This window comes from Oratosquilla oratoria, chromosome 12 (genome assembly GCF_046742065.1).
Source record: "Oratosquilla oratoria isolate Oo_2021 chromosome 12, ASM4674206v1, whole genome shotgun sequence".
NCBI lineage: Eukaryota > Metazoa > Arthropoda > Malacostraca > Stomatopoda > Squillidae > Oratosquilla > Oratosquilla oratoria.
This window is the reverse complement of record NC_134788.1, coordinates 47944132-47963535: the sequence shown is the minus strand read 5'-3', so window position 1 is coordinate 47963535 and position 19404 is coordinate 47944132. Positions and strand designations below refer to the sequence as shown.

Below are 19404 nucleotides of genomic sequence, written 5' to 3'. Positions count from 1 at the left end.
TTTTTTCTTTATTTTTAAGTCTGACTAGTTCCACCCATTACTTCCACTCTTCACACCATAATTTGCCCCCATTTTTTTTTTTTTTTTTACTGCGACCCACACCAAGAACCACAGTTTACATCGGGACCCATAATACTTAGGTGCAATAAGATACATATATATATATATATATATATATATATATATATATATATATATATATATATATATATGTATATATATATATATATATAATATATATATATATATATAATATATATATATATATATATATATATATATATATATATATATATATATATATATATATATATACATATATATATATAGTACGATATCTAAAAGTGTGGAAGTCTGAGTTCACTAAAAATTAGTAAAGACTGACAGGAATATAAAAGGTAAGCATATGAAATTAGTACAGACAAGAAAAAAATCTTTGGTAATGAACTGTCGACAATTGGCTATTCAATTGTTACTCATCAAATAGGATTGTTCCAATATAGGAACAACATTTTATATATATATATATATATATATATATATATATATATATATACATATATATATATATATTAGTGTGGGGAAGTAAGAATGCACCTGTGCGCGCGTTCTGACTAAAAATGGCGTGGGATCGTAGATTTCGGCACCAGCTATTTAGCTTCCTTTTACGTGTGTATTAACCCATTAAACTCCGATGACAAGATGTCTTGTCATTTGGTCAAATAAAACAAAAAATTATAAAACACCAAAATGTTTGATCCAACACCAGAAAAATATGACGTCAGTCCTCCTCGCTTCGCTCGCGAGCGAAGCGAGCGAAGCGAGGACTACTGACGTCATATTTTTCTGGTGTTTGATCAAACATTTTGGTGTTTTATGATTTTTTGTTTTATTTGACCAAATGACAAGACATCTTGTCATCGGAGTTTAATGGGTTAATTTCTCTTATGAGGTTCTTGTTGTTACTGGCGATAGTGGTTTGGGAGATCAAAAACAGACATATACACGCTTACACACGTGTAGACACGCACACGTAGACACGTGTTAGACAACCAGTGTATGTTGTGAATGCGCGTGCACGTACACACAAATACGAACACAGACACACGCACGTACATGCTTACTTGTACATGTGAACACAGACACATACACGCACGCACGCACACACACACACACACACACACACGCCACATACGCCCCACACACACACATACATACGCCACATACACATACGTATATACGCCACTTACACACACATATGTATATACGCCACATACACATATGCATATATGCCACATACACACACATGTATATACGCACAAACACATACATACGCCACAAACGCCACATACATACACCACATACACGCGCACACACACACATACACGCACGCATACACACACGTACACATACACATACATACGGTTCTCGGTATTTAATATGGAAAGTCAGCATACGCGGATTTGGTCATACGCGGTAATTTCAGGAACCTAACCCCCGCGTTATTTGAGGGACTCCTGTATATATATATATATATATATATATATATATATATACATATATATATATATATATATATATATATATAAGTTGTAGTAGAAAGTAGAGACAGGTGAGTGGAAGGTGACAAGGGGACGGAGGATAAGGCAGGAGTGATAATTCCTCTAACGTTTCGACGGGTCTTCTCTCTGAGGAAGACATCCGTCAAAACGTTAGAGGAATTATCACTCCTGCCTTATCCTCCGTCCCTTTGTCACCTTTCACTCATATATATATATATATATATATTATATATATATATATATATATATATATATATATATATATATATATATATATATATTAGTAGAATCTTTTAAATTTGTAGCTTTGTGGCTTTCATGAAACACCTTTAAGTACTTTCTCCATTTTCGAATCGGACCAAGTCGACTTGGTCGACATCTTACCCACAAGCGCTGCAACTCAACCCCGCCAATTTTCGCTGTCTCAGCCTTCACCAAAATAATAAGATATATTGTTCTTTACAAATAACTGAATCCCTATTATTTCCCGTAGAATGTCGTTCTTTTTTCCTTCCTGTCTCACGAGGCCATGGGTATCACTGGGAGATTCCCAAAGCGAGTTTTCCTTCTCACGATCTTGGCTTCCCATGCCGGGTAGTACGTGCTCATCTTCTCGCAGTCACGAGGACACTGCCACTGCCTCCCTCCTTCCCTCCCTCCCACGCTACCTTTCAGGCTTACACCGAATCGTCGTCAACTTGATTTGTACATAAACACGGAGGGGGAATTTATTGTTATATAACGGAGACCTTTTTAAAAGAGACACCTGCCAAGGGCTGAAAAAGGACAGACGCCAATGGCTTAACAGGGACATATGTCAAAGACTACAAATGGGAGAAGAGGCGAGAAAGATAAGAAAATAAAATAAAATAAATAAAATAATAATAATACTGATAATAATAATAATAATAATAATAATAATAATAATTATAATAATAATAATTATAATAATAATAATGAATGATAATAATAATAATAATAATAATAATAATAATAATAATAATAATAATAATAATAATAATAATAATAATAATAATAATAATAATAACAATAATAATAATAATAATAAAAAGGTCAGTAACTATAATAGGACATTTGATCACCTTAACCCATTCAACTCCGATGACGAGATGTCTTGTCATTTGGTCAAATAAAACAAAAAATCATAAAACACCAAAATGTTTAATCAAACACCAGAAAAATATGACGTCAATCCTCGCTTCGCTCGCAGCGAAGCGAGGACTGACGTCATATTTTTCTGGTGCTGTTTGATCATCAAACATTTTGGTGTTTTATGATTTTTTGTTTTATTTGACCAAATGACAAGACATCTTGTCATCGGAGTTGATCACCTTAAAACGCCACACACAGAGGAAAAAAATCATAAATGGAGGAAGAAGGATAGCTTTACCTCACAGACTTTGGCAAGAATTATGGATTATTTTCCTTGAAATGAGTAATAGGACACGCTGAGTCAATTTAGATGGATCTGACATTAACGAAGGAGGTTCCATTCTACTACTTATAATAATAATAATAATAATAATAATGAATTAATAAGTAAAAATAAATACACAAATAAATGAAAATAGATAAAAATATATTCAACTGAAAAAAGGACACAAAAAATATTTTTGCTGTCGATTTTCGGTGGATGTGTGTGTGTGTGTGTGTGTGTGTGTGTGTGTGTGTGTGTGTGTGTGTGTGTGTGTGTGTGTGTGTGTGTGTGTGCGTGCGTGCGTGTGTGTGTGTGTGTGTGTGTGTGTGTGTGTGTGTGTGTGTGTGTGTGTGTGTGTGTGTGATTCACCACCATGGTCTTGGATCACGTGTTGGACTCGCGATCGACAGCTACTACCCTCCCGGATGAAAGCTTAGAGCTCATATATGACCGATCTATGGGTAATGCTGTGACCTTACACGCACACACACAAGCCCACACACACACGCACACACACACACACACACACACACACAACTCCCCGCCAACGAGAGTTGGAGTAACGACTCGCAGCGCAACGATACTGAAATTGTTTCACTCCTGGGCGAGATTTGAACCCGGACTGCTGTAGCACCGGTTGCGAACTCTACCACTGCGCCGTCGAGTCGGCGTCCGTGTACTACATAATCTACAGCCATTTCAAGAGTTCTAAATTCGGCTCAAAGATCGCTTTAGCAATATTCCTTCTTTAATTCTATTTTTCATCTTATCTTTATACAATGATGTCCTTTTAATGAATATGACTTATTTAATCTGAATATAATAATAGGGTACATGTCCTTTTTTTTCATCTTTCTCCTAGGGATTTTTTTAAATTGACTTTGTTTCCCTCAAAGATTGTCGTCATAGACCACAAGAATGTGGTCGATTTTTATTGGACTCACTGTGTCCTATTACTCCTTTTTAAGGACAATATACCCTTTCCCTCTCATTCATGGCCCTTTATCCCTGAATTTATGGCATTTTAAGGTCATCAAATATCTTACCTTAGTTCCTGACCCTTTTATTTTCATTTTCTCTCCTATTTACAGTCCTTGACATATATCCCTTTCAAGCCCTTAGTATCTGTCCTTTTTCAGTCCTTGGCAGGCTTTTAGGCCTCCGTGATGTAACACTGGGTTTCCCTCAGAAATCACGCACGGATCAAGTTGTCGGCGACTCGGCGGAAGGTAGCGTGGGCTGCTAGAGCGGGCAGCCAGTGTCCTCTTGAGCGTGAAAGAGTGTGCACGTACTACCCGGCATGGGAAGCGAAGATCGTGAGAAGGAAAACTCGCCTGGGGAATCTCCCAATGAGACTCATGGCCTCGTGAGACAGGTAGGAAAAAAGGACGACATTCTACGGGAAAGAATAAGGATTCAGTTATTTGTGAAGAACAATATATTTTATTTTTTTGGTGAAGTCTGAGGCCGAGCGAAAATTAGCGGGGTTGAGTTGGCTTGTGGGTAAGATGTTGACCAAGACGCTTAGTGCGATTCGAAAATGGAGAATGCGTTTCATAAAAGCCACAAAACTTAACCAAACCAAAATGTTCTACTTATATATTACATATTTTCAAGCATTTTATCAAACAAAATTATAAGTAGTATCGTATTTGACAGGAAATAGCGCAAATTTTGATATCGACATTTTGCGATTCGACAGTGGAGAAACGAGGAGACAAGCTGTCATTTTGCCATGAATGAAAAATAGTATTACAATTACTAACGTTCCCATCTGTTATCTATAAATCCATAAAATAATAAGGTAATTTTTAACAAAATTATAAAAACTTACAAACGTTTTTAATTGTACATACTATGAAGACGCCTACAATATGCTAGAAACTCTCTGTAGAATTACCGCTAGGTATAATAGTAAAGAACACACACATTGCCCAAGGGGAACAGTAATGTTTTTATTATAATTTTTGTTTCGGGTGAGTTCTCCTTCATGCGAAGACACCTGAAACGCTAAACAATGTGTGTGTGTGTGTGTGTTCACTATGGTCTTGGATCACTTGTTAGACTCGTGATCGACAGCTATTTCCCTCCCAGAAGAGAGCTCAGAATTCATATATGACCGATCTATGGATAATGCTGTGCCCTTAACAGCTCGCAGCGCAGCGATGCTGAAATTATTTCAGCCCTGGGCGGGATTCGAAATCGGACCGCTAAAGCAGCGGTTGCGAACGCAACCGCTGCGGCGTTGAATAGCTCAAATTTCTTCCTTTTACGTGATTGGTGGAAACATCTCCACACGGTAAGGTTGAACACGCGTCTAACCATTCGTCCAAGGATGGACGAGTGCAACGGTTGGACTCCAAGCATTTCGTTGTTCGAGTTCGATCATTTTTATTCTGATTTGGGGCGATAGAGAAGGAGAAACCTAGCCGAAGTAAGTGAAAATAACAATAAATAAATAAATAGATAAATAAAAATACAGGTCAGCTTCTCTCTACATGTTTACCTACAATGTAGAGCCAATTCTTGATCCAATGATCCCAAACCTTTTATCTAATCACATTCTTAACCCATTAAACTCCGATGACAAGATGTCTTGTCATTTGGTCAAATAAAACAAAAAATCATAAAACACCAAAATGTTTGATCAAACACCAGAAAAATATGACGTCAATCCTCGCTTCGCTCGCAGCGAAGCGAGGATTGACGTCATATTTTTCTGGTGTTTGATCAAACATTTTGGTGTTTTATGATTTTTTGTTTTATTTGACCAAATGACAAGACATCTTGTCATCGGAGTTGAATGGGTTAAATCAATCCCGTTATAAAGAGAGAGATTATTATTGTTTTTCTAAGGATATAGTAGAAAAAAAAATCTAGGAATGGTGTGTGTGATTCAACATGCTCTTGGATCACGTGTTAGACTCGTGATCGACAGCTATTTCCCTCCCGGAAGAGAGCTCATATATGACCGATCTGTGGGTAATGCTGTGACCTTACACGCACACACACTCCCAACTCCCCGCCCGCAAGAGTTGGAGTAACAACTCACAGCGCAACGATACTGGAATTATTACAGCCCCGGGCGGGATTCGAACCCGGACCGCCGTAGTGGCAGGCGGGAACGCTACCACTGCGCCGCCAAGTCGTGTGCGTGTGAAGGAGAATTGAATACCATGTTGCTAGGAGCAGTGGAATCTTATAAAGAGGAGAGGATTAATAAGATTATTATATAGATGCTACCATTGTGCTACAAATATTTATCTCAACCGAAGAAATCCGTTCGGCGGGAGATTAAGATATTAAATACATTAAACTCCGATGACAAGATGTCTTGTCATTTGGACAAATAAAACAAAAAATCATAAAACACCAAAATGTTTGATCAAACACCAGAAAAATATGACGTCAGTCCTCCTCGCTTCGCTCGCGAGCGAAGCGAGGAGGACTGACGTCATATTTTTCTGGTGCTGTTTGATCAAACATTTTGGTGTTTTATGATTTTTTGTTTTATTTGTCCAAATGACAAGAATCTTGACATTTGTTCAAATCCAGCGCAAGCAAGAGAAAGAAAACGGAGCGATTGGTTCCGTGACAGACGACGACGACGACATATTTTGAAGCTGCCTATATTAATTCTTATGAAAATAACAATGACGGGGAAGGTTTCGTATGTTTATCTAAGGCAGCAAAAAAAAAAAAAAAAAAATTGTGGACAGCTTACTGAAGAAAACCGAGTCGGTCGAAACGTATAATCAATAAAGGAGTTCCAGCCCATCTTCGCTTATTCTTCCTCCACCCACACTCTCATATATATACATACATATACGGAAGGCTTTTTTCCCCATACAAAAGAGGCAGCCATGCATGGTGTGTGTTGGGAAGTGGTGAAGGGAACAGACAGTAGCTGCGCCAAATCATGATCTCACCTATGGCGCCAAAATATGAACTCGCCAAAATATCTAGAATCATCCCTGCCGTATGGATAGAATGAGAAATGAGGAGGTGAGGAGGAGAACAGGGGTGGCAGAAAACAGGGTTGATGAAAGAGTGTTGGGATGGTTTGGACACATGGAAAGAATGAGTGAAGAAAGGTTAGAGGTGGATAGAGTAGACAGGAGGGGACGACCGAGGATGAGATGGATGGAATGCCAGTTGAGCAAGGAAGGGAGAAGCCAGGGGATAGGGGTGAGTGAGTGGAGAATGGTTGTGTGTGGATGATATTTTGATGCAGCATGAAGGGACTTCTCCCCGTCTTCTCTATTTTCCGCATGAGGGAACGAAGAGAGGGAGGGTCACCAATTAAGTGAAACGGCCTAGCATTGGAGGTACTGAATCTTGCTGATTTGCTTCCGGCCCGGGGCGATGGGAGTGATACAGGTATGACCCGGCATCCAGGAGGAAGTAAGATGCTACAGAAACAATTGGGTGGTGGGTGGTAGTGGAAATGATTGCGTGTTTTTGATTGGCTGCCTCACTTATAAATAAAAAGAGGCCTTTAGTGTATATATATATATATATATATATATATATGTGTGTGTGTGTGTGTGTGTGTGTGTGTGTGTGTGTGTGTGTGTGTGTGTGTGTGTGTGTGTGTTTAAGACAGATTGAGCAATTTTAGAAGCTCTGCCAAGGGTTTCGAAACCTGACCTGTGCGTGCATAATCACGAAGTGAAGACGCTAGTCCTTTTGAACCATCGCACGTAGCTCAGTCGTAGACTTCGTGATTATGCACGCACAGGTCAGGGTTCGAATCCCTGGGCAGAGTTTCTAAAAGTTGTTCTGTGTATATATATATATATATATATATATATATATATATATATATATATATATATATATATATATAATTTTTGCCGGTATTTTTTCCTTTTTTCATTCTTCTAATTTCTTCACGCTCAAATTTATCAGTTATGTATCTGTTTGTTTATATTAGCTCCCAGTCTTCTCTAGTATCTTGATGTTTTATTTATTTATCTATTTCTATTTATTTATTCATTTATTTATTTATTTATCTATTTGCTATTGAGAGAAAATTTAACCATTCAAGCACACACACACACATACAAACAAACACACACACACACAACGACGCAACCTCGTCGCGTATGGTTAGATCAAGGTCCATATAGTATATGGACCTTGGGTTAGAGTTCCCGCCTGCCACTACAGCGGTCCGGGTTCAAATCCTACCCAGGGTTGAAATAATTTCAGTATCGCTACGCTGCGGGTTGTTACTCCAACTCTCGTGTGGCGAGGAGTTGGGAGTATGTGTGCGTGTAAGATCACAGTATTACCCATAGATCGGTCATATACGAGCTCTGAGCTTCATCCGGGAGGTTAATAACTGTCGATCACGAGTCCGACATGTGATCCAAGATCATGGTGGTGAATCACATACACACACACACATTCGTCACGTTATTACTCGTGGATATGACTATTTATAGGCTCTGTCAATGATGAGATCATCACAGGATCTTAGGCCGTGGTGAATCACACACACACACACACACACACACACACACACACACACACACACACACACACACACACACACACACACACACACACACACACACACACACACACACACACACACACACACACACACACACACACACACACACTCACAAACACACAAACACACACACACACATTAGAACTAAAGTAATATCCTATTCATAGTATGCCACTTCTATCCATAGCATATATAAATGATATAGTCCACAGACTAAAATCTATTGTCTCCAAATTTGCTGATGATACAAAACTGTGCGGAATGGCAAATGATCGCTTAAACCAATTAGATATTCAAGAAGATTTAAATGAACTACAGCAGTGGTCTGAAAAGTGGCTAATGAAATTTAACACAAACAAATGCAAGGTTATGCAAACTAATTATCAGTAACGATCTCAAATACTCTAAGCAGTGTATTTCAGCCCCTGAGAAAGCAGATAAGATTCTAGTACTGATTGCGCGATTTTTTTTATTTCAAAAGTCCAAGCTATATAAATCGTTAGTTCGTCCACATTTGGAATATGCTGTTTCCGTATGGTCACCGAATCTCATTAAAGACATTGGCAGATTGGAAAAAGTACAACGGCGAGCCACAAAACTGATTCCAAATATCAAAACTAAATCATACAAAAATCGACTAAAACATATGAATCTGTTTTCCCTTAAAAAGCGTAGACTCAGAAGTGACTTGATACAGGTCTTTAAGATTCTAAAGAGAATTGACAACATCAAAAGTGACAAAATTTTCACACTGAATGATAATCCGACAAGAAATAAGTGTCTCAAACTGTCAGGAAAACGATTCAGTTTGGAAGTGGGTAGAAACAACTTGGCCAACCGTGTAGTTAATGAATGGAATAAACTTCCTGCAGAGGCCGTGCAATGTAGTTCAGTTCGAAGTTTTAAAATTCGTTTAGATAAACACCTAAGCAAGATACTGTAATGCCTGCCATTTATTTCATATTATTTGTTTATTATTATTTGTCTGTTTATTATTATTTGCTTGATTTTCATGCATTATTATTTATCTGTCAATTTATTATCATTTACTATTTACCTGTTTGTTCATTACTCAACTATACTTATGCATTTGTTTATTTGATTTATTATTATTTATATTTATATTATAATATCTATCTATCTATTTATTTATTAATCATTATTATATTTTTTCGCATCCGACCTAATTAAGGGCCAGAAGGGTTGTCTGTGGCCATGTTTCTTCTTTGTAATCATTAACTGATAAACTTATCTTAGAAAAGTAAAAATAATCGAAAGATCATAAGCAACCTTGATAGCACTATTATCTGGTCAAAATAGAAAGAAAGTGGGGGGGGGGGGGAGAACACGACCTTCGGCGACGCCAGAAGGTATAGACGAGGAAGAAATGACCATCTATCAAAAAAATAATAATAACAAAAGTAATAATAATAGTAATGATAATAATAATAATTGCAATAATAATAATAATAATAATAATAATAATAATAATAATAATAATAATAATAATAATAATAATAAATAATGATAATAATAATAGTAATAATAATAATTAAAAATAATAATAATGGATTAATAATGATAATAATGGTGATAATAATAATAATTAATAATAATAATAATAATAATGGATAATAATGGTAATAATAATAATGATGATAACAATAGTAATGATAATAATAATGATAATAATGGTGATAATGATAATAATAATAATAATTATGATAATAATAATAATAATAATAATAATAATAATAATAGTAATAATAATAATAATAATAATAATAATAATAATAGTAATGATAATAATGATATTAATTATGATAATAATAATAATGATAATGATAATAATAACTGATATTGATAACGATAGTATTGATAAGGATGATGATAATAATAATATAACAATAATGATAATATCAATAATAATGATAAAATAGAACAAAAGTAATAAAAAACGGCCAATCAGGAATAAAATCAGATGTCGAGGAATAGAGGAAGAAATAAATATTGTACGAGGATAAATTAGTCAAGAAATGGTCATTTTCTTTTTCTGCAAAAGCACAGATCTCACCAAAATCCCATCCTCCCAAGAGACCTTGAATGTGACAGAAAGGTTCGATGATCTTCAATAGAATGTTTTTAGGGGAACGTTTATTACGTTTTTTTTAATGTGTCTTAGGAACGTTTTTATTTATTTTATTGTATATATATATATATATATATATATATACATGTGTGTGTGTGTGTGTGTGTGTGTGTGTGTGTGTGTGTGTGTGTGTGTGTGTGTGTGTTTTATATATATATATATATATATATATATCTTTTTTTTTACGTTTATACAGTAGGTTAAAGATAAACGTTTTTGGGGGGTTTCTATATTCATGTTGGAACATTTTTATGAACGTTTGTCGCAGATTTTTTTTACTTTTATTTTTTAACGTGTCTTACGAACGTTTTTGGTCTATTTGTTTATTTTATTTTATCTTATTCTATTTTATTTTTTGTGGAACGTTTGTGCAGTACGTTAAAAATAAACTTTTTGTGGGTTTCTATATTCATGTTGGAACGTTTTTCGTGAACATTTGTTGTTGTTGTTGTTGTTTTTCATCCGTATTGACGAAAGGAAAGAATTTCTGAAGCGAAAACATGTTTCGTAATATTAATCTGTTCTCATCTTCCTCCGGTATTCACAGTCATGCCCGTAGCATTTGCCGTTCCACTTAAATTATTAATTGATCAATCTATTTATTTATTTATCTATTTATTTTTGTGATACAGATGATGTGTTGATTAGTGATATCTATTTATTTATCTATTTATTTATTTGTTTATTTATTTATTTATTTATTTATCTATTTATCTATTTATTTATTTTTGTGATACAGGTGATATGCGGGTTGGTGATATCTGGCTGTGTGTTGAGTCACGCCCTTGCTGTCGCCTGGCCCACAGTGTTAGCACCAAGCAGGAACAGCACCTACGAAGTCCTGAATATAGACAAGACAGACATCGAATGGATTGGTAAGTCCCCACGGACCAAAAGGTCTTAACCCATTCAACTCCGATGACAAGATGTCTTGTCATTTGGTCAAATAAAACAAAAAATCATAAAACACCAAAATGTTTGATCAAACACCAGAAAAATATGACGTCAATCCTCGCTTCGCTCGCAGCGAAGCGAGGACTGACGTCATATTTTTCTGGTGTTTGATCAAACATTTTGGTGTTTTATGATTTTTTGTTTTATTTGACCAAATGACAAGACATCTTGTCATCGGAGTTGAATGGGTTAATTCTTTGCAAACACGATGGAAACATGTTCGGAAACCGAGACGCTGCCGGGCTAGAACGTCGCGTCTCAGTTTCCGAATATGCTTTCATAGAGATCCTTGTTAGTCTCGATCGTGTTCCCAAGGAATTGAAATGGAAAATTCATTGTGGTTGATAAGATGAAAATCGATGTTCTGGGGACCATTCAGTGAGGTGTTCTGATATTCATACATATACACCTGATATATGTAGGACAGATGAGTGGATTTTTATTTTCGAACGTTTCCTCCCTTACCTGGACGGAACGTTTACTCTGAAGAAGTCTTGGTAAGGACAAAACGTTAGGAAATGCAACTCCCAACAACTCTCTGTCTTTACCTCATCACCCTAACACACACCTCTTTTGCATATATCATGTGTATATGTTTATGTGTATATTTTCATGTGTGTGCCTACGGATGCTCGCTGGGCAAGTGGGTTAGAGCGTCGCTGCCTGCGACGGAGGTCGAGGTAACGGTGGTTCGAACCCTACTACCGGCGAGTTTGACTAAGGGTATAGTTGATCAAATTCCACGCTATTAATTCCTCTGTAAGAGGCACCGTCCTAGCCTCTTGATAAGGGGAGGGGGAGGGGGATCTGGAACCCCCGAGGGGCACCTCCACCTACAGGGAGTCGAGGTCGAGTGAACAAGGACCCGTTCCTATCTGAACGTTTATAATAATGAGATGTGAACGTTCAACGGATAAGCATCTTACCGCCGTTCCTCTAACGCAAGGGTCACCAATCTATCACCCGCGGGCCGGGTCCGCCCCGTGAGGTCAGTTCACCAGGCCCGCCGCCGCACTGCATATGTCACATTTATTTTTTATCAATTACTATTTTTTCTTACAAAAAAAGTAGAATATTCAAAGTGTAAATAAACAAAGTGGGCATTCGCCCCGCGTTCGTCATTCAGTCATCTGGCTCGCTGTGGGAAAAAAAAATCATTCCTGCTTTAACCCATTAAACTCCGATCAAACACCAGAAAAATATGACGTCAGTAGTCCTCGCTTCGCTCGCTTCGCTCGCAGCGAGGACGACTGACGTCATATTTTTCTGGTGTTTGATCAAACATTTTGGTGTTTTATGATTTTTTGTTTTATTTGACCAAATGACAAGACATCTTGTCATCGGAGTTTAATGGGTTAATGCCCCAAATTGGACGCTGAGAGGGAATGCGCTGGGAGAAACAAAAAAATTGTCTCCTTAGTGCCGAGTCATTTTCCTGGAGTACTCTTTCACCCCGACGCCCCTAAGTGGCGACCTTGCACGGATCTGTGATCACGAAATCTCCCCGCGATGGCCTTGGATTGCCAAGGTATGAGGCGTTGATTCCAATCTCAAAAGGTGACCAGCATCCAGAATGCAACCCCCATTCTCCTCCACCACCTCCTCCTCCTCCTCCTCCTCCTCCTAGCCCTCCTCTTTGAGACTCCCAACACGCCCATACCCAAGAACCTTCCCCCCTACTGATTTCCAGAACTACTGTATGTGTTTCATGTGTATACAGTGACGTAGCATAACAATATATTGTAGTAAAGGTGGCCCTTTCCTTTATTAATTTATCTATATATCTTCATTTATTTGTTTATTTTCTAGGCGAAAGTGGTCCCAACCATTTTTCTTTCCCTTTTTTCAATTAAATACATTAACTGAGCGCTCACATATGAATCACATCACGAAGGAGCATGCCGATGTATAAAAATGCGGTTACTGGATCAAATGTCGCGGTATTGACCTATATCTTACGGGGCCGTAGTGACGCTCCTGTACGGACCAGAGGCGTGCAGGAGTCTTGTAGAATTGGAAACTAAGCCCCCTCCCACCAAAATAATAATAATAATGGCAACAGCGAATGTCTTATTTATGTTGCGAGGCAAGCAACCTCGGTTGTTTGATGAGAAAGACACAAAAGGAAGCAATAACGTAGATCAGCTACATGCCCAGCCATCCAGCAGGGTCCCAAGGGACCAGGGCCTCTGACGAGGAACAACTCCACAGCGTTGGGAGACGAAGTGAGAAGATTTTGCTCCTCGTCTTCGGGGGAGAAAGGGTGGTTCTTCGCGATGGTCCTCCGACTGGTAGAGTCCTCCTTCACCTCCTTCTCCTCCTCCTATTCCTCCTCTCGCTCCTCCTCCTCCTCTTCTTTCTCCTCTTATCCCTTCTCGCTCTTCCTCTTCCTCTTCCTCCTGTGGCCGAAGATAGGAGGACCTCTTTCCATACAATTAGTCAAAGAATGATTTAGCAACGTGTGAGCATACATACATATGATTCACCATGGTCTTGGATCATGTGTTGGACTCGTGATCGACAGCTATTTCCCTCCCGGAAGAGAGATAATAAATGACCGATCTATGGGTAATGCTGTGACCTTACACACACACACACACACACACACACACACACACACACACACACACACACACACACACACACACACACACACACACACACACCAAACTCTCCGTCCACGAGAGTTGAAGTAACGACTCGCAGCGCAGCGATACTGAAATTATTTCAGCCTTGGGTAAAATTTGAACCCGAACCGCCGTAGTGGCGGCCGCGAACGCTACCACTGCGCCATTGAGTTGTGTGTGTGTGTGTGTGTGTGTGTGTGTGTGTGTGTGTGTGTGTGTGTGTGTGTGTGTGTGTGTGTGTGTGTGTGTGTGTGTGTGTGTGTGTGTGTGTGTGTACTCATGTACCCCATAACCATGTTTTTAAGTGCAAAGTGATGCATGTAGAGTTGGATGGTAGTCTGACCTGAGCCAAATGTCACCATGGAATCTAGTTCTGATTCCGAATCTAGTGACATGACTGATACGAGGACGACCAACCGGTGCCTTTGACCCAAGCCGAAGTCAATGACCTGACACGAGACCTGAACCTTTCCAAGGAGTCTGCCCAGCTACTGGGTCCTCGTCTTCGATAGAAACCTATACTTGTACCAGGAACAACATTCTATCGATATCGGGACAGCGAGAGAGAATTTAGAAACAATTTCACGTTTGATGAAGCATCTTCACTGGTATACTGTAACAATATTGCTGACCTGATTAGATTACTTGGTCTGAAGTATGATGCTATGGAATGGAGAGTTTTCATTGAGTCATCTAACAGAAGACTCAAGGCAGTTCTTCTGAATAACGGAAATAAGTTTTCATCGATCCCTGTTGGGCATTCGGTTGAAATGAAAGAAACCCACAAAAGCATGCAGCGTCTGCCATCTGCTCTGAACTACCAGGAACATAAACGGTTGATCAGTGGAGATCTTAAAGTTGTTGGACTCAGGACTTCAAGGTGGTTATACAAAGTATCCATGCTTTCTGTGCTTACGGGATAGCCGTGCTGATGACCAACATTATGTGAGACAAGAGTGGCCATCAAGACAAGGATTAAAACCTGGGTCACACAACGTTTTGCCCCACCCTCTGGTTGAACCGAGCAAGATACTTCCACCCCTCCACATCAAACTCGGTCTCATGAAGAACTTCGTAAAAGCATTGGACAAGGAAAGTAGAGGAATTGCTTTCCTCCATCAGAAGTTTAAACGAAAAAAACACGGAGAAACTTAAGGCTGGTATATCTGATGGTCCTCAAATAAGGGAACTCATCAAGGACACTAGTTTTCATGATGCACTGAATCCTGCTGAACTCTCTGCTTGGTTGTCCCTTAACCCATTAAACTCCGATGACAAGATTCCTTGTCATTTGGTCAAATAAAACAAAAAATCATAAAACACCAAAATGTTTGATCAAACACCAGAAAAGTATGACGTCAGTAGTCCTCGCTTCGCTCGCTCGCGAGCGAAGCGAGGACTACTGACGTCATACTTTTCTGGTGTTTGATCAAACATTTTGGTGTTTTATGATTTTTTGTTTTATTTGACCAAATGACAAGGAATCTTGTCATCGGAGTTTAATGGGTTAAGTCAGTCATTGCAAACTTCTTTGGCAACCACAGAAGTTCCCAGTATCAGAAGGTGGTTGACGAGTTCATGGAGAATTACCGCCAACTTGGTGCGCGCATCTCAGTGAAAATGCACTTCCTCCGGTCTCATCTGGACTATTTTCTAGAGGATTGTGGAGACTTCAGTGAAGACCGGGGTGAGCGCTTTCACAAAGATATCAGTGTTATGGAGGAGCGCTATCAAGGCTGCCGATGGGATGTCAACTTTCTGGCCGACTACTGCCGGTGCCTGAAGAGGAATATGGAGTCTACTTAGCACAAACGGAAGTTCCTGAAGCGACCATTCATCCATGAGTAGGTTTCGTAGTTCATTATACTCTTCTTGCTACCTAGTCAAAATATTCTGTAAGTCTTCTGTGAACAAATCAGTCTAATATTTTCAATATTGTGTTTCATTCACTTACAAATAGATCGAAATTTAGGATATTTTTAATGTGCTCATATTTCATTAAGTTGATCTGATTGAGTAAAATGATCATGATTTTTTGATTCAGTGCAAAAACTGGCCCAAGATCAGATATCATAGGTTAGACCTTGAAAACGGCGCATGCTAGTGTGGTGATGATGAAGGAATTATGTGGATCACGTACTCCCGTGTTCATTATTCCCAGCCGTGTGCCCAAAAAGATACTTGGGGGGCCTAACGTGAGTTGAATACCACAATTCTTCGATAACTCACGTGGAAAGGAATTTGAACCAACGTGACAAGACCTGACATCACCTTGCTTAGTTTATAGTTAGTATGTGTGTGTGTGTGTGTGTGTGTGTGTGTGTGTGTGTGTGTGTGTGTTTACCTAGTTGTATTATATGGGAAGGGAGCTATGCTCGTAGTGACCCGTCTTCGTATCTTTCAGCATCAAGCTTGTTCTTGAATTCTTGAATAGTGTTTGCACACACTGTTGCCTCATCTAATTTATTCCAGATATCCACTACTCTGTGTGGGAAGCTATTCTTTTTCAGATTTCTTCTATAACTATCCTTTCTGAGTTTCCTTTAATCTCCTCTTGTTTTTCCTTTGTCCCACATTTTTATTTCAAGCTTTGTTGTACGGGGTTCTGTGGCCTTTCTTGGCAGAAACAATCCTCCTCTCCTCAAGATAGGCATCTGCCACTTCCTTTTTCATAAGTTCAACCAGTGCTACGAATGACATCTGAGACGTGTATTCACCTCGGATCTGCTGCAGTCTGTGTGTGTGTGTGTGTGTGTGTGTGTGTGTGTGTGTGTGTGTGTGTGTGTGTGTGTGTGTGTGTGTGTGTGTGTGTGTGTAAAATTGCTTTCCTATCGTAGGAGAGACATTATTTGCAAAGGATCACAAAGGCGGAGCATGCCGACAGGAGACCTTTTGGTCCATAACTAGGTCGGATGCGAGAAAAAATATATATAGTAATGATAAATTAATAGATAAAAGATTATAGCAGCATAAATAATAAGAAACAAAATAGATAAATGTTAAAGGATAAACAGATAAGAAAACAGTAAATGATAATAAAATGACAGACAAATAATAAATGAAAATCAAGCAAATAATGATAAACAGGCAAATAATAACAAACAAACAAAAATATAAAATAAATGGCAGGTTTACAGTATCTTGCTTAGGTGTTTATCTAAACGAATCTTAATACTTCGAATTGAACTACATTGCACTGCCTCTGCAGGAAATTTATTCCATTCATTGACTACACGAAGTTGCTTCTACCCACTTCCAAATTAAATCTATGTCCTGACAGTTTGAGGCCATTGTTTCTTGTCGGATTTTCATTCAGTGTGAAAATTATGTCACTTTTGATGTTGTCAATCCCCTTTAAAATCTTAAAGACCTGTATGAAGTCACCTCTGAGTCTACGCTTTTTTAGGGAAAACAAATTCGTATGTTTTAGTCCATTTTCGTGTGATTTATTTTTGATATTTAGAATCAGTTTTGTGGCTTGCCGTTGTACTTTTCTACTTCTACTAGGACGTCATTTATGAACATGTGATAATTCTATTTTCATTTACAGAGTTTGAGAGTATATCGATATCTTTATGTTAACCCATTCAACCCCGATGACAAGATTATTTGTCATTTGGTCAAATAAAACACCAAAATGTTTGATCAAACACCAGAAAAATATGACGTCAGTCCTCGCTTCGCTGCGAGCGAAGCGAGGATTGACGTCATATTTTTCTGGTGTTTGATCAAACATTTTGGTGTATTATGATTTTTTGTTTTATTTGACCAAATGACAAGACATCTTGTCATCGGAGTTGAATGGGTTAATACCATTGCCATTGCTATTGTTTTCATAATTTTTCTTGATACTTGTAGAGGTTTTTTGGTCGGGAGGGGATACCACTGACCCATACAAACACAACCAACTCCTCACAGTGGGAGTCATTCCCATGGTGACTTGGACAGCATCAACAGCCCCGTATCCCAAACATTTCGACCTCTTGGGCCTTCTTCATTGGACTGATGATAGAAGTTAAAACCCGTCAATAACTACTGTTATCCGTTCACTAGAGAAGGCCCAAAAACGGCTGTCACTGAATAAAATTCCTTCACGTTTCATTTGCCACCTCGTCTCCGTATTTTGTCCCGTATCCCTGATGACCAACAGCAGATCATAAACTAAGGGGGTGTCTTTGCTTCTGTGTGTTCCAGTGGCCATCCCGAACGTGGCCTTCGTCCTGCTTCCGCTCGTCACCGCCCTGATAGAGGTCTTGGGCCCCCGTCGCCTGCTCCTCGTCACCCTCCCGCCGTCTATCATCACATGGATCTTGATGTCCTTGGTCCATGTCAAAGCCATGATCTACGTCGGGAGGGTCCTCCTCGGGTTCTCCGGGTTCATCTTCACAACGGTCATCCCTCCCCTGCTGGCGGAGATCACGTCCCCAGGTCTCCGGGGCTCGGTGACCATGTTCTTCCAGATGCAGCTCGCCTTCGGGATCCTGGTCATGTACGTCCTGGCCAAGTTCTGCTCCTGGCAGTGGGCCACGGGCGCTTGCGCCATCATCCTCACCCCGATCTTCATGGGACTCCTCTTTGTACCCGAGGTAATCCTCCACTGTTCTTCTCTTTGTACCCGAGGTCACCCTCCCTTAGCTCTTCTCTTTGCACCCACCCGAGGTAATCCTCCACTGTTCTTCTCTTTGTACCTGAGGTCACCCTCCCTTAGCTCTCCTCTTTGCACCCACCCGAGGTAATCCTCTGTAGTTCTTCTCTTTGTACCCGAGGTAACCCTTTGTAGTTCTCTTGGTAGTTCCCCTTGAGGGGGCGGGGGGTGCACGAAACTTCCTGGGACTACAGGGTTCGAATATCGTTGATAGATTCATTCATTTCTCTAATGTAACTATTTACTTATTTATCCATTAATTATTATTATTATTATTATTATTTTTTTTTTTTTTTTTTTTTTTCTTTTTAATGTTCCTAGTCCCCTTACTGGCTGGTGAAGAAGGGCCGACATAAGGAGGCCTTGAAGGCCACGCGGCTCCTCCGAGGACCCGACGGAGACGAGAAGGCCGAAGTTGAACTCATCAGGAAGGGCCTCTTGGCACAGCCGTCGACCACCTTCAAGGACCAGGTGAGGGAGTCAGTCAGGTCCTCCTCTTTCTTCTCCT

The 19404-nt window shown here is 39.1% G+C and overlaps 1 protein-coding gene across 1 annotated transcript in view; it reads left to right on the top strand.

The window, feature by feature from the left end:
• The first annotated feature begins 4224 nt into the window (after positions 1-4224).
• Positions 4225-19404, top strand: part of LOC143030750 (facilitated trehalose transporter Tret1-like) — a 17415-nt gene continuing 2235 nt past the window's right edge. Inside the window, exons 1-4 of the mRNA XM_076193955.1 lie at positions 4225-4375; positions 11410-11545; positions 18446-18837; positions 19218-19367. Of these exons, the coding sequence (XP_076050070.1) occupies positions 4301-4375; positions 11410-11545; positions 18446-18837; positions 19218-19367 (753 nt within the window). The 5' untranslated portion in view covers positions 4225-4300. The remainder of the gene's footprint in view (positions 4376-11409; positions 11546-18445; positions 18838-19217; positions 19368-19404) is intronic.